This window comes from Lutra lutra, chromosome 9 (assembly GCF_902655055.1).
Source record: "Lutra lutra chromosome 9, mLutLut1.2, whole genome shotgun sequence".
Lineage (NCBI taxonomy): Eukaryota > Metazoa > Chordata > Mammalia > Carnivora > Mustelidae > Lutra > Lutra lutra.
In genome coordinates, this window is record NC_062286.1 from 55,228,579 (window position 1) to 55,255,361 (window position 26,783).

Consider the following 26,783-nt stretch of genomic DNA (forward strand, 5'->3'; position numbering starts at 1 on the left):
AACGCTAAAACTGGTCATGTTTATTTCAAAACATAAAGTTGACTCCATATTAATAAATACTTGTAACACTGAATGTAGAAAAACTAATGCGCATGCTTTAAGAAGACAGCTTACAAAAGAATTAGAGAAAAGGTAATATTTTGCCCCTAGGCCACTAGGAATAGCTTCAAGGATATTATGTGCAATTGGGGGAAGGAAAGAGAGAAGGTGACAAAGTCAGGAAGAATTTTCTGCTCTCCTTTACTCACTGGAGCCTGAAAGTCAGAAATCTGAAATTGGAAAATGTACCTTGACAGGCATACCTGAGGTTTTTCTCAATTTGGGGTTAGAATCACCAGTTGGTGGACAGGGTCAGAAGTTGAAAACAGGCACCCACTTTGAATCTAGCTCAGCTCACTCTGATTGGTAATGGGTTCACAGGGCCCCGTAGAGGCCAAGCAGGAACAGCTAGCTACAGCTTGTGCCTAGAGCTCAAGGACAACCAGAGTATCATTGACTGGGGAACTGAAGGCGCTGCAGTGTGGACGGCCACCTCTGTGAGTTCCGTCTAGACCTAAGACATCTCAGAGCTTTGTCTAAGACCGTCAACCAGTCTGCCAGCCTTCAGCTCAGCCCCTGCAGCCTCTGGAACTGGGGGCTTTACCTCAGCCCGCCAGCCCCCTGGGCCCTTCACCCATGGAGGGAACCCATATGACCACTTTTTCCTGCAAACATTCAATCGAAACAGAAGCTCAAAGATTTGGAGTTCCCCCTCCTAATTATAATCAATGGTAGAGAAATGCTCCAGAAAGGGGCGAAGATACACGCATCTCAGATTAGCCCCAAAGGGGAGTGAAAAATGCCTGCTATGGGTAGCTTCAGGGCACGGAGAAGACCCTCGGCTACACCTGGCTTCCTTGGGTCATTTTCCCAGAAGATAGAACTTTCCAGGCTGTATTAAGTGATGGAAGGCTTCAATCCAAAAGCTGCCACTGGGGCACTCGCTTTCAGAAAGTTTCTGGTCAGAGTGAGGAAGGAAGAAGAAAGCTCTCCTTCATGATACATGATCTAATGGCCAAGAGCAAGAGAAGGTGGCAAACGAGAACAAGAGGTTTACACCTACCCCGCTTAGTACAGACTGGGAACAGATTTAAAGGGAAGAATGCGTTGGGCTCTGAAGGCCAAGACGGAGCCCAGCAGTGACACCTACTACTTACTGGGCGACTAGAGACATTTTCACTTCCACGGGTATTAGAATCACAGGGCTTTGGGTTCTGAAGCTCAGGCCTGGAGAGTTTAAGCAGAGAAGCCAGGCCACACAGCTCGTTACATCGGCTTGGGGGGAAACAGAGAGGCTTCAGTGAGCAGTGTGGTCGGTGCATGTGAACAGGACGCAGTGTGTGGTTAGTTACATTCAGAACCTCTGCAGACGAAAACTTCCCAACCCTGGGCCCTTTCTCATTGACGTGTCACCAGAAGTGGACAGGTCCAGGACCGAGCTTCTCCGTGGGGTTCCCTTCGGAGAGTGATGACAAGCAGCAGAAATGTTTTTACTTCCCAGTCCGGGAGGCCACCTGGATGGCTTTGATCCAATCAGTGCGCTCCTTGGGGGTGGCCGCTTGCAAAAAATAGTGAACTTCGTCCGCGGTGATGATCTCAAAGAGGTTCTCTTCTTCACTCTTCCTGACTGCTGAAAAAGAAAGTGAATGACAGCGCATGTGCTCCGGAAAGGCCGCCCGATTCGCCCTCCTTTTGCAAGGAGTGTAATTTTAAGTTTTTTAGTGTTCTAAGAAAATTGAATATGTGGTTTTCAAACTTACCATCATTGTATGATCATATATATTTATTGTATAATTATATATATAGTATTTATATCGATAGGTACATATATGATTCTGTGCATGTGTATGAGTGTGTATGCTTAAGAAATAAGCAAAATACTCAGGCACAAACGTTTTCTTTTATAGTTTACAAGCAAACTAGATTTCTCACTTTTGCACACCAATTGTGTCTAATGAATACCTCTAATGGTGCCTACTGAGTACTTTTCCTCTGCTCATAATATGAACCAAGAGCTGGCTCTAATATATTAAAATGAAAAACAAAACCAAAAACCCAAACCCACTTCCATTACCACCACTATAGCCTGGACTTGTTTTTGCACAAGCTAAGTTACAGTCTCTGCCGAAAGAGCAAAAAATAGTAAACTGGCCAATAGTGAGACTTAAAACATTGACATCAAATAAAAAATCATCATTCTATGAGGACAGGAGGGTGAGCAGATCAAGGAGTAGTAAAAACCTAGTTTTTGCAGCTGTAGTTTTTCCCCATCAGCCTCTATAATCCATAAACTTAAAATGACATGGCAAATCCAGGGCTGGGCTGTCTAAACCACCTCTCCCCTGGGAGCCCTTATTCCGGCACCTGTGACATTGGCATGCACCTGTATGGTCATTCCATGCAACACATCATCGACTTGTGACCTGGGATGCAGAGGTCACTGGTGTGACCCCTCATTCCAGACAAGGAGCTAAGGCCCAAATTCATTAGGTGATTCACCCAAGACTAGCACAGACGTTAACTATCAGCCAGGTGCATTTTCCACTCACTGCACAAATGTTCCATTGGCTGTGGGAGACTTCCTGGTCTGGATATGACAAAGGTCCCCTTTAAGGAAAGTCATGGCTCAATAACAGGCCTCAGGAGCAAACAAGTCTCTCCATTTAAGCCAGTTCCGAGGGGAAGGTTTTCTCCTCAGCATTGCTCCAGGATTTACTCAAGGCATCTAGAAAGCCACTCCTCCTCTCTAAAGCCCAAAGAACCAGGACAGCATCTGGGAGAAAATAACTCTTGGCATCTCCCAGATGTTGAGGCAGAAATTCATTCCTGCTTAGGCTGATTGATTAAGTGACCGATAGCTGTTGGCTCTGGACGCCCAGGTGTGGGAAGGAAGCCTGAGCAGATACACCTCTCTCGAACAAAAATTCATTCTTACCATCTGAGCTGCTCTCCACAGAAGTCACCACACAGCCTCTCAAGTGAATTGCTCCCAGAGGATCTTCCCCCTGGAGAAGAGAGGAGTCCTTAATGATGTTCCCAACAGATGAATATACCTTATCCCATTGGCGCAAAAGCCCCATGAACTCTCTCTGCTATGGAGTAGGGCACCCGAATGGGTAAGAGCAGAAGGAGACTGAAGAAAACCCCTTCCAGAGTGTCCACGCCCCCCCCGCACTTTACTCCAGGAGGCCGGACAAGGAGACATGCGTGAATCTGGGCTCCCGTTCTGGAGCAGAATGCCAGGGCAGGGGGAAACACTGCCTCACCACACCCCATGAGAGAACCGCTGCATATTTCCAGAGCTCTTTGGCCCCCCTGCTACTGACACAGGACCATGACCCTCACAGGAAGGAATCAAAGAGCCCAGTGCTGCAAGCGGAGGCTAAGCACCCAGCCGGGACAGAGCTATCTGCACACTGCAGGGTTGGCTCTTTTTATTAAAGAAAAAGCCCCTTCTGAATAGCCACAGCCACATGGCTGGACTTCCCCCATGCTCTCATCTGAATTGGCCCAGAGGACGGATTATCACTTTTTTGTGTGATTTTAAGATATTAAGCCAAGAACAATGAATCGGACTGGTTGAATTGCTCTGAAACTATCAGATCGGGACAAACAAACAAACAAACAAACAAAAACTATGTTGAGTTGACCAAGTAAATGACAATAGAGTGATATTTTCTTTCAGCCCTGAGCTTATGCTGGTCTCAAGGCCTAAGATTTCACATCTTCACAGTGAGAGGAGAGAGGAAGAGGGACTGGAGGGCAGGAAGAAAAGGAGTGGGGGTGGGGGTGAAGAGAAAACGGGGAGAGAAACCAGGAGAACAGGAGGCCCAGAGAGCAGACAGATACAGCGGAGGCTCTGAGCGCGATGGGTTTGGGGGCCCCAGGCTCTCACCCCAGCGGGGTCATAGTAGTGCAGGTACGCGGGGTCTTCTCTCAGAACGAACTTCCTCACTTTCCAGTTTTTCCTCCTGTGCCCCTATATCCAGGATCAATATAAAGAAGAGGAATGGTGAGTTCTTGGCATCACTCTGTACACACAGTATCTACCTAATGAGTCTTTGTTGAATTGAAAAAAGAAGAAGAAGATAAACTATTATCTCCAGGAGAACCAGGACCCAACCCAGGTCTTTGTCAGGGAGACAGCACTAGGGCCAGTGAACAATTTGATGTTACGATATTATGGATTAATCATTTCTTTCTGTTTTTAAAGATTTTATTTCTTTATGAGAGAGAGAGAGAGAGCACAGGCAGGAGGAGGAGCGGAAGGAGAGAGACAAGCAGACTCCATGCTGAGCACAGAGCCCAACTTGGGGCTCAACACGCGGTTGAATCCCAGACCCAAAGATCGTGACTTGAGCGGAAACCAAGAGTCGGGCGCTTAACTGACTAAACCACCCAGGTGCCCCATGGATTACTTATTTCCAAGATTGTCTTCCAGCTCTACTATTATACAAGATGGTACTATATACAAGGCACATACATTGTATGTTATTGAGTAACATGGGGATATAAAGAGATTAACACATAGCCCTAGTCTTCAAAGAGTTTATAACCTACGTGGAAATATAAAATAGTAAATGTCCAAATCAAGTAATTATTATGGATGATGGATTTCAAGGGAATTATATGTAGGATATGCAATTGTGGGTTTGAGATGTCGAAGAGAGACTCATAAAGATCTGAACTTACCCACAGAGAATACACAGGAGTCAGATGGGTGAGAAAGAGGTGGATAGGAAGACTTGACAACAAAAAAGAGCAGTGGGAACATACCAGGCATATGCAGACATTGGTGACTAAGACCAGTCTGGCTAGAACACAGCGTTCATGAGCAACAGCAGAGGAAAATTTGGGAGAGTGGAAAGAGACTTAAAATACAAGGTGAGGGTCGTTGCTGATAGCTTCTGAGTCAGAGGGAAAAAATCACAATCATGTTTTAGGAAGATGAATGTGGTGACCATATATAGGATGGACTGATGAGCCAGGGGAAAGAAAATAAGGTAAAAAGGAGGTTGTTAGGCATAATTTCAACAATCCACACATAGAATTACTAGGAACTAATATCAGGTAGCAGCAATGGAATGGGAAGGAATCGGCACTGTGTCAGACACGATGAAAGAGAACAGGACCTGGGCTTTCGCAACAGAATGATGTCATTCAGACTGTGAGGTTGGAAGGCAGGATTTGTGTCTTGTTTACCTTTGTTCCTCCAATCCCCAGTCCTGTGCCTGGTATAGAGAATCTCACCCCAGAAACTGCTTTATATCTGTTTGTGATTGCCTTGAATTACCCAGTTTCTTCAATTAGCTTGTAAGAATTTTTTAAAATGTCATGATAAATGACATTTCCCATGGAAAGTTCAAATCACTAAATATCTCCAGTAACAACAAAATATATATATATATATATATATAGATATAGATAGATAGATAGATAGATATTACATTAGAAGATATATAGTTCTAAAGCACCAAATATTGACAAGCACATATATAAATTTTCCAATATTTTTCATTGTGCTCATGTAGAAAACAGTGAAACATTTATGGTTTTAGCAAACAGTGCCTTCTTTATAATGTCAAGTTAAAGGAGTTTAAAGAGAGCTTTCAAGAATGGGTCTAAGTTATTTGGCCAAGCATTTGGTCAAGGAGCTCATCTCCAAAGAGGCTTTTACTTGCCTGAAAGATGAAAGCCAAGAAACTTATAGAGTCATAAGGGAGAACAGAGAATATTTCTATCTAGATATCATATCTAAAATAGCTTTTGCAAAGCATCAATTTCTAAATTCTTTTTATGAATTCTTGCTCTTTGCCTTAGCTAATGTTGCCCACTAGTTGAGAATACTCAAGTTTCTGCCCTACGCCATTTCCTCCTGACCTGGGGACACACATCACAGGACCTCTATGCAACCACTGGGTGAATAACAAGTTCTTATGAATTGTGGAAGAGGAAGGTAAGAGGAGGATGTGAAATCAGCCAACCCTAGCCAGCTACCTATTGCCTTTAAGCCCTCACTGACATTAGAATGTGATGCATTGAGAAGTTTAGTGTTCTTAAGTGGGTGTCTGGCCATCCTTCATTTAATGAGTATTCCCTGGGGGATTTTAAGGAATGTGTGCATGCTTGGAATTGTTGCCGATCTGCCAGTTACTTATATTCAATTTCATCTGATCTACAAAGTTTTATTATCTATTGTAGACTAAGGATGCTGAACTGTGCAACAGATATGAGAAAAACACATATAATACATTGTCCCTCCTCATCAAAAAGCTTACACATGGTAGAGAAATTAGATATTTTATTCATTGTCACAACAGAATGAATTATATTAAAGGGATTATCTTGAATATAATTCACAGTCATTCATCCTCAAACTTGCTGCATCCCCAAGTAGAATTATTTCTCTGGGATGAGAGAAGTGGGAAGAATGGGGGAGGACTGATCTCCAGGTGGACACAGCTACTTCCTGCCTGTGAGGTGTGGGACACAGGTATCCTTTTTCATGATAAGCCTCTACTCACATTAACCCTGGCTAAATGCCAGCAGCTGACATAGAGTGGTTTAGCTTTGTGACACTTGAAGAAATTTTTGCTAATTCCCTCGGGTGATTCTGATATGAACCAGGTTATAAACAACTAAGGTAAGAGGTTGGAAACATTAAAGGGAAGCCATCAGTCAAAATAGGAGAAGTTTCTCTTCCCTCTCCCTCCCCCAAAAATTGGAGGAAAGAATATTGTAAGTGAACAACGTTCCTAAGTACACATAGATTTCTGTTTTCTTTATGTGAAAAGGAGGCTAAGAGGGATGACTATTTAAATAGTGGTATTTTGGGGCACCTGGGTGGCTCAGTGGGTTAAAGCCTCTGCCTTCGGCTCAGGTCATGATCCCAGGGTCCTGGGATCGAGCCCCACATCGGACTCTCTGTTAGGCGGGGAGCCTGCTTCCCTTCCTCTCTCTCTGCCTACTTGTGATCTCTCTCTCTCTCTCTCTCTCTCTGTCAAATAAATAAACAAAATCTTTAAAAAAATTTTTAAAAAAATAAATAGTGGTATTTTGATAACAGGAGAAATTCGCTTTTAAGAAAAGGCCAGGGGCGCCTGGGTGGCTCTGTCGGTTAAGCCTCTGCCTTCAGCTCAGGTCATGATCTCAGGGTCCTGGGATCGAGCCCCACATTGGGTTCTCTGCTGGGGAGGAAGTCTGCTTCCCCCCGCCTCTCTCTGCCTGCCTGTCTGCCTACTTGTGATTTCTCTCTCTCTCTCTGTCAAATAAATAAACAAAATCTTGGGGGAAAAAAGAAAAAGAAAGAAGGAAAAGAAAAAGGCCAGCTCTGTTTTTCTCAGCCTTGGCCACACATCAGAATCACTTGCAGAGCTGTAAAATTCAGAGACTGATTTAATTGGCGTGGGGTGCAATTTTAACAGATCCTTAGAGGATCTGTTAGATCAGAGAACCACTTATTTGCCTTAGCGAATGTTGATGACCTCATAACCTAATAATGATAACCTCAGCCAATTTTTTGACCATCCAGGACACCCACTGGGAATGCTTTGCCCAGACATGACTTCAGTCCAGCCCAGACTTTGTCTCCCCTTTTCAACCTTCATGTTTAGTTTTTTCAGGGCTCCACTCTAAACTAACACTTGTCAGATCAACTAAGTCAATAAAAGTCACAACTGATAACAAGATAGAATTAGACAGAATCAACAACATAAAGAAGTAATGAAATTCCTTCCCAAGTTCCTCTTGTCTGAACATCCACCTTCCAGCCCCTATAATCAAAGAGCCGGGAACACGGGAACATTGGGCAGAAGCAGAGCAAGCTGGCAATGGACAAAACAGACAACTGCCAGAACCTTCCCTATCAAAGATTAGCCCCGCTCCTATACTTGGCTTTAATCTGGTTGGTGATCGCTCTGTCATAAAAGTTGTTAGAATCATCTGTGAATTAATTCTTTCTACATCTTTGCTATAGTATCTCTTAGGAGCCTGTTTTCTCAAAACCTGATGTTAAGGTCAGTTTTTCACATGAATGCCCCACTTTCCCCAGTGAAACTCAAAATCTGTGTGTATATCTCATCTCAGCTAGTCCAAAGTTCTTTTTAAATATGACTATAGGCTCAGCTTTGGTTCTTTCCTCTTCACCCTGCAAGTTGGAGCCCTTTTATGAAGTAAGCTAAATCTCAGTCCCATCCTTTATACACTAAGCAGTGCCTTGAAGACAGCTCACCACACAGCTGGGAAGGTAAAACCCTGGCTCTAGAATGCAGCTTTGGTTTCTATGATACCATATGCTACTATCAGTTTTCTTACCCTGAATATTCCCACGTCTTCCTGCCGCTTTCTCCTCTACCAGGTGCCAGCCCTGGCTTCCCCACCTAGCCCCAGCCTTTGCATTCTCTTGCCTTTTGACATCCTGTGCCTTAGCCTCTGGTAAACAGCTAGAACTCTTCAGTCCACCCCGACCACTGCCTCCCAGACTGACAGTGGCCTGTGCCTGTGGAGACCTGGCCTCTAACCCCATGTCCTACCCACAGTCTGGAATATGACTTTCAGTCGTACATGATCCTCTCCTGAGTGTGGCTTGCTCCTGTTTCCAGGTCACTTTGCAAAAAAGAGGGATAGGCTTTTCCTGTCCCCTAAAGGGGAAGTACTTGTCCCATGAAACCTCTCTGTCCTCTGGATGGCTCCTTTTCGCCAATGGATTTCTCCCAGCTCATGAAAAGGTCAGTATTTTTCTTGAAGCATCTTTTTTTTCCCCACGGTATTGATAAAAGAAGAATTTTCAGATTTCAAGGTGTATCTTGTACTCTACCTGCCCCAGTCCTCCTGTCCTAATACCACTTTGATCATCTCCTCGGCTTTTTTTGTCTTTCCCTCTGTGGGGTTCATTCTCTCATTGAGTATTAGACAAACAGAACAAATACCATTTGGTAACACAGAAGTTTAAAGGACCTGGGTAAGGGGAAAAAGACAAGAAGGGATAGTGGGAGCCACTCACCTGCTTCAGTAACATCCCTGCTTGATAATGACCCCTCTGAATTCTTCTTTCAGAATCACATCATCATCACTGGAATTCTCTTCACAGAAGAACCCACTGTCTGGCTGTTGGGAAACCAGATAGCAAGTCTGTTTACTGGTCTAAGGCAGATGGCTACTTGTACCTTTTCCTTTCTCTCTCTCCCCTCCAGCCCCTGGAGTAGGCTCCTTTTCTCCTTCCTACTGTGGTTCATACCCCAACCTAAACTTTAAAGGTCTTCCTTGGTGAGCACATCTCCCTCCCCATTTCTTATCTCTCGCTGCTTGTTTCCTGTTACTAGATGTTCTCCCTCATCTCCACTCAAGTGTCACCTTGTCAATATCCTTTCATTTTCTTGGGTTCCCCAAGCCATACTCTAAATCTCTCTCAGCACATTTCTTTCTTGCTCAAAGCCTTCTTTCTCTTGGCCCCTCAAGGCCACGTCCTTGAAAGCAGAGTTGGCTCATTTATAAGACACTGCATGACACAATTTCCATTAGGAGCTTTACTACTTAGCGCCTTCTACTTTGAGAAGGCCAAGAGCATGATGGGTCCATTCAGCCTCATGTTCTAAGGTCAAGAGGGAACTGGGACTCGCTCAACTATACGTAAGTAATGAATCATACAGAGGAAGAAGAGCCCACTCTGGGGGGTATTTTTAGAATCCCACATTTAAATGGCTATAAAAACCAGATTGAAGGTCTGGAAAAAAAAAAAAACAACAGAAACTGACAGTGGAACTTCCCCAAAGTGAAATGAAACTTTCTCGGAGATATTCACTTCATTTTTGTAAGAAGGTGGTTCTCTTAAGTAGCTTCCTAACTTTTGCACTCAGACCCCAAATTGGAATAAAACTGCCAAAATCCCCCTAGAAACCCACGGTTCCTGGCTTTCTCATATGGTGCAAGATTAGGTCCTTTGTGCAATGTAGTGTTTCCCAATCTGGGGTAAGCATACATGCGAGATAAACAAGATGACTCGGGGAGAGGACGTGGATGAACACATTCTGTGTTAGTAGTGTATTATAACACACATTCGGGAAAATACAACTAGTACATTGTGATTTTATAGAGCTCCCTCTAGAAAGGAAGCTCCCTGAGGGCCGCAATTTTGGCACTTTTTTTTTTTTTCACTGTTGCATCTCCTTTGTCCAGGAGAGGGCCTAGACTGTACTAGGGCCCAATACGTTTTTATAAATGAATTACTGCTTAGAATAAGAATATAGTTTTAAAAGTCAATTTAAAAAAAAAACTATTCAAGTAGGGGCTCCTGGGTGGCTCAGTGGGTTAAGCCTCTGCCTTTAGCTTAGGTCGTAACCTCAGAGTCCTAGAATAGAGCCCCACATCAGGCTCTCGGCTCAGCGGGGAGCCTGCTTCCCCCTCTCTCTCTGCCTGCCTCTCTGCCTACTTGTGATCTCTGTCTGTCAAATAAATAAAATCTTTTTTAAAAACTAAAAAAAAAAAAAAAAAAAACTATTCAAGTAAACAACATTTTTCTCTAACCTGATTCACTGGATATAGCAGGCACTGCGGAGGAAGACAAGTCAGAGACATCTCGCTACTCTCCATAGGGCTGGGTCCTGTGCTTAGCCCATTCCAATATAAATTAAAATCAACATAGAATCTGCTCGGAGCAGCCCCCACTACAGGACGAGTGAATGGGTAGCATTTCTCACTTACAAAGTAGTAGAAGGCATCGGCGTTGTCCAGGAAAGGGTTTTCAGCGATGCCGTCGGCTGCATTCTTGGACAGTTCTCCCGCGGGCTGCAGGTACCCTTCGCCCAGCAGCGAGGAGGCAATCATGAGGCCTTCCTGGCGATTCCGAACAGAGTTATTGGACACCAGCCAGTCGATGACACAGTTCCCTGGATGGGATCATCAGAAGGAGGTCAGTGTTCCTTAACATAGTACCAAAGAACAAGCCGCTGACAGTCACCCCTGAAAATTTTCCAGAGGACCCCTGGGTCTGACTTGTCCCGTGTTCCCTGTTATTCCAAGAAGGAAAAATGAGATCAGTGGGATAAATATTTGGAAACAAAAGGCACCTCATAGAAGGTTTTTTTTTTTTAATTTTTATTTTTTCAGCATAACAGTATTCATTATTTTTGCACCACACCCAGTGCTCCATGCAATCCGTGCCCTCTACAATACCCACCACCCTGGTGCCCCCCACCCCCCACCCCCCACCCCTTCCAAATTCTCAGATCGTTTTTCAGAGTCCATAGTCTCTCATGGTTCACCTCCCCTTCCAATTTCCCTCAACTCCCTTCTCCTCTCCATCTCCCCTTGTCCTCCATGCTATTTGTTATGCTCCACAAATAAGTGAAACCATATGATAATTGACTTCATAGAAGGTTTTTAAAAGCATCAACATACTCCTTCAGGAGCAATGCATCCATCAAAGAAATAGGTCTTAACTAATTCCCTCGTTTACTCCATTAATGAACAGACACTTATTGAGCATCTACTAGGTGCAAAGCACAGTGATGGATACTGGGGACGCTCCCTCGGATGATCTGAAAGGAAGAGATAGGATATACTTAAGGATTGTAACAAGCCATCTGCCATGGGTCAATGCAGTGCCATGGAGCTACAGGGTCAAATATGCAAGGTGTGGAAAGGAGTGGTAGGGTAGGGGGGCTGGTGTGCACAGCTGGGAAAAGATTCATAGAGGAAGTAGCACAGGGCTCAGGCTTAAAATATGAGTAAATGTTTGCCAAGCACATGAAACAGGGAACCAGCTCAGGCTGAGGGAGCAGCAGCGTGGGAACAGAACCACACAGCCATGAAGCAGTCCCTTTTGGGGGGCAGAGGGAAGAGCTGGTGAAAAGAAGGGAAAACAAGAGAGAGGAAGGCACAAGGTGAGTGGGAGCGCTTTGATGGCATATTAAGAAATTTCGGCGATGAAGAACGATTGACAAGTTTTTAGCAGAAGACAACATGATCAGACACGCATGGTCCTAAATTAAATTTGATCATGTCACTTGCAGGGTCTAGTAGTGACCTTGAAAAGGCATCTCACCAAACTTCTGCCTCAAGCAAGGACTGCAAAGGATAAAAGAAAATTGACCCAGCAATTGGATTATTAGCAGGCTACAGTGAAGCTTTATATTAAAAATGGCATATTCTAGGGGCGCCTGGGTGGCTCAGTGGGTTGGGCCTCTGCCTTCGGCTGGGATCATGATCTCAGGGTCCTAGGATCGAGTCGTGCGTCAGGCTCTCTGCTCGGCAGGAGGCCTGCTTCCCCCATCTCTGCCTGCCTTTCTGCCTACTTGTGATCTCTCTGTCAAATGAATAGATAAAATCTTTTAAAAAAAAATTAAAATGGCATATTCTGTACAAATGTAGCCAACCAGGGAGTGAAGGTAACTGGCAACAAAGTTCTGGGTCATCAAAACAAGAGTAATAGGATATACTATCTTTGAAACAGGAGTTGGTTAGTGAGCCTTCCATATATGAAAGGTATTTTACCCACTTTTCTTTTGTTGAAGGATAAACTAATAAATACTACCTTTCTGCTCTTAATCCTCATAGCGACCCTATGAAAGAGTTAAGGCAGTAGTTATAGACCCCACTTAAGAATGAGGAAATTAAGGCCTAGGTTACCATAGGCCTGAGTTATACCAGTAATGGCCCTTTACTCAAGTGTTCTAACCCTAGAGTTCATATGTGCTCAGTCAGGCATGCTGAAACTTGGAAAGAAAATTTCCATCTCCCTATCACCCAACATTCAAGATCTTCCTTATTTGTCAGCAGTGCCTGAGTCCCAGTCTCTGGTTTCTCCACTGAAACCACCAGGCTCCCACATGAAAACTTGACCCCACAGAAATTTCTAGAACCTACCCCGACCTTTGGTGGACAGGACTTCAGAAGTTCTAGTCCTATAGTCTGGGACTCAGTAACACATTACACAGGTAATAAGTATGGCCTGGACCTTGTGCCCAGAACCTCTATTTCAGAACCTCTTCCTTATCCCCTTCCTCTGCTAGAGGATCTGTCTTAGTGACATCACTCCTGCTCCGGTTAGGGCCCTGCCTTGCTCTTGTCAGTTTCCCTTACCACTGTCCACAACTTGGTATCTTGATCCCAAATTTCAGCCCTGACTTTTCTGGTGCTATTAGGGTGTAACCTTAACTCTCTGAGACTGATTTCCATGGGATACACTACCCTCCTGCAGATCACACCTCTACCTTCCTGACTTGGACCTGAGCCAGTTTCATGAATTATCTGTTGATTGCACATCCCCTCAGATTCTACATCTATTCTATCTCCTCAGAGTTTTCCTCTCTTGATCTCTTCTGTCATAAGTAAGGCATGCCCAGCTTCTAACAACCTGGTCCCAAACTGCAGGTCCCATTTAGCCCCCTAGTGAACCATGAGCTCTACCAACCTGGTCATTTTCTTCTTCTGGATGCACATTCTGGATATCTCTGCCCCATAACTTTGTCCTCACCATATGAAATGCGACCATCTCTTTGTGTAAAATTTAGGCTCATACTTCTGTTCATCCCAACAAACCCCTGAGTTCTTTTTCTTTTCTGAACTCAGAATTGTCTGTGCAGACATGTGACCTCTTAGCACCATATAGTATTTAGTGTGACCAGGCACTGTCCTAAACGCATTATGTGTTTAGCAGACCTATAAAGTAGATGCACTATGATTACCTCCATTTTATAGACAAGGGAAGGGAAGCCCAGGGAGGCTAAGTTATTGGTCTAAGATTTTACAGCAAGTGAGTGCCTGAGCCAGGATTTGAACTAAGGCAGTCTGGCTCCAAAGAACATGTTTTAATGTCTATGCCATCTACCTAACTATCTAAACTCTTGCCACTTAGTACCTGACCCTGCGTAGCCTCAGGCATCTCTAGTATTGCCACTTAACTATTACATTGTGTGCCTTGATTCCTGTTTATTATCTTGTTCAATTCAGTGTCTATTTCAACATAATGTCATTTATTTGGGGTGTGGAGACAGAGATTAGCTTGAACTCAAAAACTTTAGCTTGAACAACAGAGTTCTTTCCCACCTCTCTTTTGGTTTCCACCTGAGGAAGTTCAAGTCACATGTTCATCTATCTGTGTTCTATGATCGCACTCACCCACCAGGCTTCACACCCACTCCCACACACGAGGTTGAGTGAGAACTACATATTGTCTTCCCCGAGTACGCCGTTTCAGACTTGCAAGGCCTTTTACCTGTGAAGCAGTGATTAAAAATCTTCTTGTCCTTCTCTAGATTCAATTCTTTTATTCCTTTCTCTGTATCTTTCATGGACAGGTACAAGGCACTGTGCAGAGATAAAAAACAGACAGGTGAGTGAGGAGCCTTTCAGAGTGGCGAGTCCTCTCTGGGGGTCGCCATCTTGGAGAGGCTGGCCGTGACCATCCTCAGGTGGTTCCTGAGCCTAGTCTCTCCAATGGCGGATCATAAGTAAGGGGTTGGGTTCATATTTGGGTGACTCCGTGACTTACAACATTGAGCAAAATACACAGGAAGATATTTTAAGTCTCTTACATTCATTAAGCTCTTTGGTGATTTAATTCCTAGTCCCGAGGTAGAGAATTATCCCAGTTAGGTGCCAAGATGAGAGGTTCTCAGGGCCAATTATCCATACACATTCTAGGTGTTTGATTGCCCTCAGTCCTCATGTCTCAGTTCTCTCAGTGTCTTTTAAGAGACCACCTGTTGTTGATAATTGTCTCCAGGAAAGTGAATGTTTTGACTAAGCTTTTTTCTTATTCTAAAAATTATGAGAGATGGCAAGTTCTCATTTTTGTACTTGAAGTAATAAATTAAAGATGGCCTTATCAGAGAAATTGCAGACCACAAAATAGAAGGCCACTTTCAGGGATCCTGTAGGTCCAAGGAGCACAGGCATCATTCCCACTTAGCACTGACAGCTGTGGCCAGAAACATGGTCATCTGGTCACCTGACAACACCTCCCAGCAGCTACAGCTGGACAGGGCACTGCCTCTTGGGTCTTTACCAAAAAGCTTTCTTGATGAGGGGAAGTGCTTATTGTCCCCTAGCTCAAAGCGCAAACTTTATTAAATCCCTATGATTTCTTCACTCCCGTCCCAGAACCCCTCCCCATTTTGTAAACAGAGTCCTTGTTGGACATGTTAATTGTTGGACATGTTAACATGGAATTCCTCCAGGCAGGGCTCCTATTTCAGGATATGTTCAACATAAAAGCAAAACTAGCAAGGAGTGAAGAGACTGGGGAAACAGGCTCATGTGGTAGGAGATGTAAAACATGCAGGAAGGAAGAAACCCTCTTCCTAACCCCTGGCAGACGCTGAATTTACCTGTGAGTCTCTGAAAACCTTTAGGCTACACTACCTAAATTGCAACTACCACTTGCAATTCCAAATCAGCCAACATATAAGACCATTAAACCAAGTCAGGACATCACAGGCTTCTGCCCAGAATGGGTGTTTGCCTTGACTGGCTCTTGTTGGCTGCGTAAGTGCATGAACTTGAACTTGAAACCTTACCTGCTTTGACACATAGCCCCTGCCTTTTCCTACCTATCTAGAAATCCTGAACTTTACTTTCAAGACTAAGCTATTATGGCCACTTCATAAATACAATTATGCATTCTCTCTCTCTCTCTCACTCCCCCTCTGCCAAGGTTACCCAAAATGAGGGAGTTCATACTCCATTAGCCTCCTCTCCTCAGCTGCTAGGCCTTGGAGAGGTTACGATCACTGCTCCAGACTGTATCAACTTCGAAGAGTGGTTACAGCCTTCAGAGATGACCAAAGCAAGCCATGCAACAGGATCTGTTGTGAGATTTCCATAATGGGGAGGTGGGGGCATGGGTGTATTGAGGAAGGGGTGGAGGGAAGCAAACACAGAAAATTACCCTAAGTCAACAGTTTCTGGCAATCGAATGGACCTCCTGGTGGATTTCCTTGCAAACTTTTGACCTCCTTCAATGCATTTAATGGCTTTCTTGATGTCCCGAACCCAGGCATCTCTCTCCTCCAGGAAGGCTGCCTGGAAGAAGTGGTCCTGCTGTTTGGTCGTAGTGATCTTAAACACAAACTAAAAATCAAAAACACATTCCATTAGGAATGATTCCTTTCAAAGGGCTGAGTCCCTTATGAAGCACAGCAGTTGAGCCAACCCCATTCTGGAAGTGCTTGGACAACAGAAACCCAAATGCCCGGGTTGGAGTGTGGGTGGTGGTGAGAGGGACAGACCCGGGAAGCACCATTCACATGGTAGGCTGTGCATAGGCTTAAAGGTCAGTGCGTGACAGGGTGTCTACTGCAGCTAGTGATGTTGACTCACCATCCTTTTGCCAAAGTCTTGACAAGGGCTAGTCAGTGTGCTTCCTTTCAGGGGAATCATTCCTTTGGGGCTGTTGTCACTTTTCTTCTTATAGAATTCAATTCCATCTTCTAACAGTACAACCCACATAGGTTTCCAGGTGTTGAACACACTTCCCTATAATGACAACAAAAGGAGCTGTGCAACAATGTCTTCTAAAACTGTTCTTTTTTTAAAATATTTTATTTATTTATTTGACAAAGAGAGATCACAAGTAGGCAGAGAGGCAGGCAGAGTGGGAGGGGAGCTGAGCAGACAGCCTGATGTGGGGCTCGATCCCAGGATGCTGGGATCATGACCTGAGCCTAAGGCAGAGGCTTTAACCCATTGAGCCACCCAGGTGCCCCTTCTAAAACTATTCTATAGATGGTGTATAACTTGACAAACAGCCTAGCTTTAGCCAGTGTGGATGCAGGTGATGCACACTGGTGTGACAAGGCTGGTAAGAAAGCAGCCTTCAGGAGAGAAGGGGACTGCCATTCAGATGGAAATTTAAAAAGAAAAAAATTTTTAAGATAAAATGTATACACAGCTATAAGCAGGTCTTGAGCTTCCCATGGGCCATTACCAAGGGAATATGGTATGGCTCTCTATTCTCTTTCTTGGACAGTTCAGGCTGGCTTTCTGTGGCTTCTTTTCTGCTCCAACTCTGCCCACTGTGTTCTTTCCACTTAGGGATTGCAAATAGATCTCAAGTGCCAATTCAGACTGAATAGTAGCCGATGTCTGAGGCCAGACTCACTGGAAAAGTGTCATAGTCAAATAGCTATTTCGACCAAGGGCGTGGAAGCCATAAGTGGTGGCATGGTAGCTGCAGTTATTCCCATCCTTTGGCCTAATCAGATTTTATCTGAATACGAACATCAAGAAGAGACTCAGAGATCGGCCTTGTGTATGAGCATGGAGAAGCTGTATGAAAATCACTTGCAAAGTGCCCTATAAAGACAGAGTGAATGAGGAAAATCCTTACTTAGAATGTTCTCAGTTAGGATTAATGCCAACCACACAGTAGCAATAAATTAACCATTCTGACTACATCAAGAAGGTCTCTTTCTTCTATTTTGGGAGGACTTTGGAAAAGGAAGAGGTTCTTTGCTTCTCATCTTTGAACCCACGGTGTCACCTTGTCATGACTACCACAAAACAGGATTATCATCCAGTTCCCAGCAGATCCTGCTGCTTATCTTAAAATACAAAGAGCTTCTATATAAAGGTCCAGTTGCCCAAAAGGAAGACTATTTATGCAATGAAGATAAATACTTGCAGGACTAATCGTTTTGCTTGTCCAAGTGTTTCCTTTGTTTTAGTTACTGAAAAAATAATTTTAAATTAGAACACACTATCTCTTTTCTGCACAGGCAGAACTATTCGTATTACCACTGGATTATTTCCCTGTTTTAAAAATAGGCTATGTCGGTGGCAGGGTGGGGGTAGCCTGGGTGGGTCAGCCAGGTCATGATCTCCAGGTCCTGGGATCAATCTCCATGTTGGGCTCCCAGCTCAGCGAGGAGTCTGCTTCTCCCTCTGTCTCTGCTTCTCCCCCCTGCTTGTGTTTGCTTTGTCTTAATCTCTCTCAAATGAATAAATTTTTAAAAAAATCTTTGTAAAAAGTAGGCAATGTCAGACCCCATGCCAACACATGAAATCACAATACTTCTCTGTTTTACATCTATCTGAGAGAAACTCCTATTCAGAATATAAAGAGCTCCTGCAAATCAGTAAGAAAAACACAATCTATTTTAAATGGGAAAATACCTGAAAGAGACTTCTTATTAAAGAGGATATCAAAAAAGCCTCTGAAAAGGTATCCAAAATCATTTTCACCAGGGAAATGCAGATTAAAACCAAATGAGATACCTCTACACACCCACAAAAGTATCTAAAATTAAAAAGATTAAGAAAAGCAAGATTTGGCAAGGATGGTAACTGGAACTCCCATACATGGCTGACAGGAGTGCAAAATGGTCCATCCAGTTTGGAAACTGTGTAGAATGTCCTAATTCTTAGAAGATATATGTTGAAGTACTTAGGTGTGAGGTAGCATGATGTCTGCAACTTATTCTCAAAGACCTCAGCATAAAAATATGAGTGAGTGTGTGGGGGGGGGAGGTGTCTATTTATAGAGATATAGAGGTAAAGAGAGAGAAAGCAAATGCACCCCTGTGTTAACAATTGATAAATCTAGGCAATGTGCTATTTTTCCTATTTCTCTGTGCATTTGGAATTTTTTGAAGTAATTGGGCAAAATTAATAAATAAATGAACAACCCATGACACTACTATATATTAAAATTTGGGATGTAATTTTAGAAAAATATGGTACATCTTAATAAAAAAACAAAATAACTAAAAATAATCAAAGACATATTCACAGAAGTAGGAGTAAGAAGTTGGGCTAGAGGACTGCAAAAGTGCCTTTCAAGTCCAGAATTTTATATCCTACCTCAGGCCTAGCGAAAACTTATAATGGCCATAGTCGCTCAGAGCTTTTGACCTTGGAACTGAGAGAAACTGGGAGAGGTCAGCCTGCACAGCATTCCTTCTTTGACAATTAAAACAAAGCTACTCCAGAGCCATTGGGTTTTCTTTTTTTTTTTTTTTTTTAAGATTTTATTCATTTATTTGACAGAGATCACAAGTAGGCAGAGAGGCAGGCAGAGAGAGAGAGAGAGAGAGAGAGAAGCAGGCTCCCCACTGAGCAGAGAGCCCGATGCGGGGCTCGATCCCAGGACCCTGGGATCATGACCTGAGCCAAAGGCAGAGGCTTTAACCCACTGAGCCACCCAGGCACCCCACCATTGGGTTTTCTTAATTCAAGCATAGTAGCCTTAGGGACTGGGTCAGGCAGGGCCCTCAGAGGAGATTGTGTCCTCTGGGATTCAGGCTCCTGCACAGAGAGGAGGCTGAAGTTCCACAAAACAAAAGAAATCTGACCATTTATAAAGTTGAAACTTTTTTTCCAGGCTTGGTAGTGGTGAATTAGGTTAGGGTGGTGAAACTGTGTGGGCCCTCTCTCCTCACAGCTATTTCTGCAGCTGCTCGCTGGAGTAACCTGACAGCCCTTCTCCCTGGCCACCCCCATATTTACCCCTTCTGTCCCCAAGCTTCTTGGTGCCCATTCAGTAGCACACCTGGGAGTGTGATCATGGAGCGCCCGTGCCAGAAAGGCATTTAGGATCATCTACCAACACTCATCATACAGGTAAGAACATGGAGGCCCAGTGAAGTGACTGGGCCTAGTTCATCTGCTCAATCTATGTGGACTGTGATCTGAATCCAGGTCTGATTCTCAATTTTATGCTCTTTCCATTTTCCCTCAGATGCCATCTTCATTACTGTTCATACATAACTGTGAGCAATTCCAGAATCTAAATGAAAATGTTCATCATCCTGGGACTGGTATAGTTTTGTGCACAAGAGTCTGACAATACATGACACCAAAGGAAGAAATCTTAAAGGACAAGATATTTGGCCATATAAAAATTATACTTTTATACTTTAAAAAAAGGGGTGCCTGGGTGGCTCAGTGGGTTAAAGCCTCTGCGTTCAGCTTGGGTCATGATCCCAGGGTCCTGGGATCAAGCCCCGCATCAGGCTCTCTGCTCAGCAGGGAACCTGCTTCCCCCTGCTCTCTTTCTGCCTGCCTCTCTGCCTACTTGTGATCTCTGTCAGTCAAATAGATAAAATTTTTCAAAAGAGTTATAAAATGTATTGGTGAAGATGTGGGGAAAGGGGCATGTAAAAAAATTTAAAAAGGAGCTCTGTGAGTCAGCAGTTTGATGTGGGCTGTCAAAAAAAATCCAAGTCATTTTTGACTCTATAAATAGAAGCATAGGATCTAAAGTGATGAAAGTAATATTCTAAGTTTAAATGAAGTATAACCAGTAGGTGACTGGATCTGGAGCTGAATAGCCCAGGCTCAAATCCCAGCTCTGCTACATTCTAGTAATGTGATCTTGAGCAAGTTTTAAACCTCAGTTTCTACATCTGGCTAACGGGAATAATGCTACTATCTATTTCTTAGCGTTATTGGGATATTAAACAAAATAGTCCATGTAAATTGCGTAGGGGAATATCTAGAACATAGTAAGCACCCAATAAATACTCCTTATTCCCTGTTATTCTGCGCTCATAAGTGTACCTGGAGAATGATCCTCAGTTCAGGAAATCTCAAAGCTGCAGCTAACCGGGGCCTGTTCAAAAGAGGGTGACAAGCTGGCATCTCTCTCTTGGAGAATTATTGGGGGAAGCAGCAAGGTTTGGGCCCAAAAGGGGGCAGGCAGAGCAGATGAGGACTGTCTTCAAAGGTGTGAAACATTATCATAGACTGTTTGGAGGCCTAACAGGTAGAGGTTTCAGGGGAAGAAAAAAAAAAAAAACAGTTTGCTGCATAACTTAAGGGAGAAATTTAAATAGTGAGTTCCCCATCACAAGAGGTATTCCAGCATTCTTGTTAATGAATTGGTAAAAGAAATATAAGCCACAGATGGGAAAGGTCAATGAAATACTTATTTAAGTATTCAACATGCCTTTCAACCCTCAGGTTCTACACACTATTCCAAAAAAACCTATTGTCTGTTCTGTCCTTGAGTCTTCTATTTACAATGCCCTGCCAAACCTTGGGTGTCACCTATAAGCCAAAAACAAACACATGTTAAAACATTTAACACGATCATCTAAAACTGAATCCTCCACTGGAAATGTTTCTCTAATACTTTAAAGTTACTATAATATGGGGCCCTGATTTTTTGGGTCTATTTCTGGCAAATTTCTTTCTCCGAGACACATTCATTCAACACATTATGATAAAACAGCTCCTGTGCTTCAGACCCTGGCCTGGGGGTTGGGGTATAAAATTGACCAAGAGGCTGTCTGTCCCCACCCTAAGTGGGGGGTGGGGGAGGGAGGACCTTGACCAACACACAAAGTGAAGCATGCTTTTGTATAGCTTCGCTGAAAGAAGCCACCACTCACTGCTGTGGGTTGGGGCAATTTGAATTTGGTGTTGCGAACCCCTCCCAGCCACCTCCCACAGAGTGCAGACACCTCCTTTAACTTCCTTCCCCTTCCCCTCAGACTTCTCTTTTCATATGTTGCCGCTTCGCTGGAATTCAAAGGCAATCCTATTATGAGCCAAACTATGTATCCAACTAAAACAGAACTGTGAGTAAGTATCACCTATCCTTCCAGACGCATGGGATGTGTCATTTTAAGTTGCTGTTGTATTAAAGTCCTGATTTCTGCTGCCTCATCAATTGTATCATCTAGTTTTCCAGTCTGATCTGTGAAATCACTTGTATGACATGTTGATTTTGTACCAGATAAATGGTCCGTTTGTACCTATTTAAATTCTTCCAAGGCAAGGAAACTAATCTGTTCAGGAGCATATTTTTTACATAAGTAAACCCTCCTAAATTGGACAATTTCTCAATAAAAACATGAGGTGAGCAATAGAAGAATGGCACCAAGTGCTCAACAGAATGATTTCTGGAGTCTCAGGGCTTCACATTCAAATCTCAACTTTGCTTCTTCCAGGCTGTGTGGCCTTAGCCAAGTTATTTAATTTTTCCAAACGCTTTTGTCTCCTCACCTATAAAATGAAAGTAATTAAACACCTACTTCCCATTGTTGCAAAGATTAAATGCAATACTATATTTAAGGGAGATACATATTTAAGCTAAAGGGCTTAGCACAGAGGCTAGCTTAGAGGAGGTACTCAAAAAATGGTAACCATATATAGACAGGTAAGATTTCAGTTTATAGGCAATAGTGTGAAGGTTGTCCTGGGCACCACCCGTCATCACCGCAACAGAGCTCCGGAGAAGAAAATCACTGCAAAATGAGCCCATGAGGGCCACAAGTAACACGGGCATGGCTCATGACCTTGAGGCTGCACTGCTGAGTTGCAGAATAGCTCTGCTACTTAATAGCTGTGTGACCTTGGGCAAGGCCCTTTGCCTCTCTTGTACCTCAGTTTCCTCTTCTGAAAAGTAAGGATAGTAGTTGCACCCACTTTGTGGCGTTGTTATAAATATCAAATGTCTTAACACATTCAATGCTTCCATCTGTCTTTGCTGCAGGGTAAGGACCACCTGGGTTAGCTATTACGATGGTGACAAATCAACAAACGCAAATTGCTGGGACTTATTTTGTGGTAGCGTGTCCGGAAGACAAACAAGGTTGCTGTGCGAAAGAATTCCTGGGCTGGGACTCCTGACTCTCCTGTTCTCTCGCACCCTCAGCTTTCTTCCTTCCACCTCAGTTTTCTGCCTTCCTTCTCTCTCCGGCCCAAACATCCCCATCCTTCTCTTTCCCACCACCCCAACTCCTGAGCTTTCACCCAGCCTCACAGACCACCCCAAGCCCGAAGTCACTCTTGGGCTCTGCCCTGCTGCGCAAAGTGCCTGCTGGTTGTTTGTCCATCTGTCAACAGCAGTTTGCTCCAGAAACTGCTAGGAATGAGATTGGTTTGGAACATGACTTAGCGGAGTCTAGCTTATTCATTGCATGGAAACGGCTCCTCTCTCTCTCTCTTTTTAAAGTTATGATTGATTATAAACATACCTGGATTATTAGTATGGTTTCAAGGACATTCAAAAGATGTCTAGATTTATTGGCTGGAATCAACCCCTCATCAGAGAAAAAGGGAGGTTGAGGTTACTAACCCCACTCTTGCCCCCAGTGCAATATGTCCAGGCCCCACTCTAGCTCTGGTAAATCTGTCTAACCTCCCTTTTGCTGGCTTGGGTAAGCCTGCCTTTTAGAATGCTACGTGGATCGATGAGATGGTGGGGTTTGCTGTTAGGAAGCCTGGATTTGAATCTCAGGTCATCCTCTTACTAGCGGTTTAATTGTGGGCAAGTCACACAGTCTCTCCAAGCCTCAGTTTTCTCATCTGTAAGATGGGGATAAGGATACTATCACAGAGGATGATTAGGATTGAATGAGATCGTGGTCATACAGTCGTTAACTGCTATATGGTCAGCTCAAAGGGTTCTTTTTTTTTTCCCTTAAAGTCAAAAGTGACAAGACCCTGGCGCAAGGAAATCTACATCTTATTAAGAATGAAAAATTGCAAAGTGACAGAATCATGTATCTTCCCTCCTTCTCTAGCCATCATTTCTATTTAAAGACCTTAGCCAGGAGGCAAAGCAGGAAACCAGAATTGTAGACTGTGTATACTTATCTTGCACTGAAGAAAAGCAGGAACATTTCATAGTTGATGCCATTGACTGTTGACCCCAAGACTTCTGGCTTGACAAAATCCTTCCACCAGCATTTCTAATATTGTATTTTGCCACCCAAAACATCTTATCTCCAATAAAGTTATTTCACAAAACAAGACAGGGAAAAAGATACTCTTTATCACTACCCAAGTATCTTAAGCTGCATAAGAGAAAAAAGTAAATGAAGGGAGATTCATTGCTTGTCATGCTCTAACATCAACAACTATAATCAAAGCATCTAACAGCCTTGCCACAGAAAGATTTCCATGGTCCTTTCTTCACTATTAAGTTGACAACCAACCCAGGCATCAGTACATATATCCCTGTTAGCATCTAGAAAAGGACCCTTATCTACTGAAGTATATGTCAATACTGATATAATCATTACCACATATATAGCACCTACTGTGTGCTAGGTTCCTGACATATATAGTTTTTAATCCATATATATGAGGTTAACTGGAAGAAACTTAGTGTCTAAAAACATTACTGGGAAATTCTGCTTCAGGTGTAGTTCCCAACGAAGGGAATATTTCTGAATCAGACATTTCTTCAAAATGATAGATTAGAGAGTCTTAACACATTACAACAAAGACTGTTCAAAAGTTTCCAGAAAAAAATGTAAAAATTACATTATGTTACATTACATTTCATTATAAATTATAGACATGAGAATTAGGAAGATGGAAATTGTGGAAATATCAATATGAAATTTCACTATGCTTTCTTTCTAGGTACATTTTCTAAATTAGCTTTTATAAGCCATAACCTGAGAGAATTACTCACACTGATTAAAAACTATTAATATAAATCTGTAAGTTTGACAAACCTAACTCGTTCATCCCCATTTTCTCGTGGGGCAGCCTCACTTATCTCACTTAGTCTTCTATACTTTTTATCATTTATGGAGTTTAAAATGTGAACACACAAACTAAACAACAGCAATTTTCACAGCAAAATGTTTCCATTCACTTGCTCTTCTCTAGACACTAGCCCAAGCAATCAGGAAAGAAATGCCACCATTAATTATTACTCAACATTTAAAGAGAATGTTGGTATCTATTGCAAAGAATCCGCATACAACTGTGTGTGTGCGTATGTGCGTCTTTTTCAAAGCATGTTTCAAAATAGCTAATGATGCTATGCTAGCTAAAGAGCAAATGAGCTGTGGGCTCCTTTATTCTCCAGCACCCACTTACAACTCTCGCTGCCACAAATACATTACAAACCCTAACCCACATTACACTGACTCTAAGAAAATCTTGGTGTATTGGACAGAGTTCAGCACCATGAGTCAGAAACCAAAGCCAGCGAGTGGGTTTCTGGTGTCAACTGTCACAGCCATGTGACCTTGGGCAGTCACCCAGCTTCCTGGTCTCAGTTTCTTCTCCTGGAAATGGGAGAATGAGGCCAGGGGGTCTAAAGTCCCTTCTAGCTTTAATTTATTTTTCAAGGTTTATTTGTTTATTTGAGAGAGACAGAGAAAGCACAAGCTGGAGGAGAGGCAGAGGGAGAGGCAGGCTCCCCGCTGAGCAGTGACCCTGACTTGAGACTTGATCCCAGGACCCTGAGATCACGACCAGACCCAAAGGCAGACACCCAACCAACTGAGCCACCCAGGTGCACTCCCCTTCCAGCTTTAAACCAAAACAGAATCAGGCAACAATGTGTGCTGCTTAACCCCCTCATAAGTAGAACATTTTAGGCCAAAATGTTAAGCCAACAGATGACCTAAAACAGTTACATTAGGTGCTCATTCAGTTGAAAAGCTGGGCATCTGAACGAATGTCCTGAATTCAGTTCACTTCTGACAAGCTGAGCTCACATGGCTCATTGTGAGAATATCTGTTCACAGAGGTGTTGCTCACAGGATGCCAACCAGCCCTGTGTGTGAATTCACACGATGATATGACATACACCCAGCATTAGGGGAAAAACAAGCGGTGCTAAGAAAATTCAATTTTTTGATCATAAAGTGAGACTAAGCTTTTTTTGAGTAAGCTTGCATCCCCATTCCCTAATCTTTAAAATTACTTCCTACTACCTTAGCAGTACATTATACAAATTCACTCAGAATGGTGAGTGAAGAGATTTGAGCCCAATGTAAGAGAAAGATAAGGTTTTTCATGCATTTTTAGAAGATGACCCAAGAAATAAGATACAGTTACAGTGTCATATCAGCTTCCATTTAATCCTTTTCTTTTTCCTCTCCTCCATAAATAAATAATAAGAGGAGGAATAAGGAATAATCTCATTGAGTAACCTCTACAGCAGAAGAGTGTGAGTCTTCTAGCATAATAAACACACATGGCTAGCGACAAAAACACTCTAAATCATGATTTAGATTTTGCTGAGGTCCTCACCTTCCAAATCAGTCCCAGAAGATCAAGCTGTGTTGATGCCTGAGCTGAACTAGATTACCTTTAAGAAACAGAACGCAGTGGAATGTGTGCTGGCTTCCCTCCCAACACTCTACAAGCTGTCGTGCTCTCCGGGGTCACCCCAATAGGTTCAGCATAAAACATTCTTAAAGTGAGTGGGTAGAGAGTCCAACGCTGGGCACCAATCCTCCCCAACCCTATCTTCAGTGATACCCTTGTAGGTGGTACTTCTGCTTACCCTCTTCACAAGGTAGCCCTCTCTGATCCGTTTTGGTTCCATGTCGGTTGGACAATCAGACAGCCAAGTCCTGTTCTGACAGACAAGTTCCGACAGACAAGTTCTGTTAGAAGCCCAGCCTCCTCTGAGAGCTGAGGCAGTTATGGGCCGCTTTTCTAAAGTGAGGTCCCTTTCACAATTTCCCATCTGCTGGCAATCGCATGATCACATCCTCTTCCCCTCACTGGGTGGAAGACAGAATGAGGAACTGCAGACAGAAAAAACCCCATTCTTTACTAAGATGGGAGGCTTACTAAGAAGGCAGATGGGTTGAATATTTATCCCATGTAAATTTTATTATCATATACAAAAACATTCTCCTAAAGAGGGTAGAAAAACAGAACAGTGAAAGGAAGAGGAAAATGAGCAAGAAAACCTCATTTTGTTTAGTTCTTAGAAGAAACCCATGGGGAAATTATATTACTGTCTTTTTCTTAGTTATAGGGAAACTCAGGCTCAGAGAAGAAAGCAGTTGACTCAAGGTCACACAGCAGGTTAAGAGGTA

The 26,783-nt window shown here is 43.3% G+C and overlaps 1 protein-coding gene across 1 annotated transcript; it reads right to left on the reverse strand.

The window, feature by feature from the left end:
• On the reverse strand, window positions 1-26,401 carry PLEK (pleckstrin). The gene is made up of 10 exons (XM_047746608.1): window positions 26,240-26,401; window positions 16,357-16,512; window positions 15,926-16,107; window positions 14,252-14,343; window positions 10,738-10,922; window positions 9,054-9,144; window positions 8,694-8,707; window positions 3,935-4,018; window positions 2,975-3,044; window positions 1-1,666 (listed from the first exon to the last, which is right to left on the reverse strand). Exons 1-10 carry the CDS (start codon window positions 26,279-26,281, stop codon window positions 1,530-1,532), a joined length of 1,053 nt encoding a protein of 350 aa, XP_047602564.1. The 5' UTR covers window positions 26,282-26,401; the 3' UTR covers window positions 1-1,529.
• Window positions 26,402-26,783: the final 382 nt, after the last annotated feature.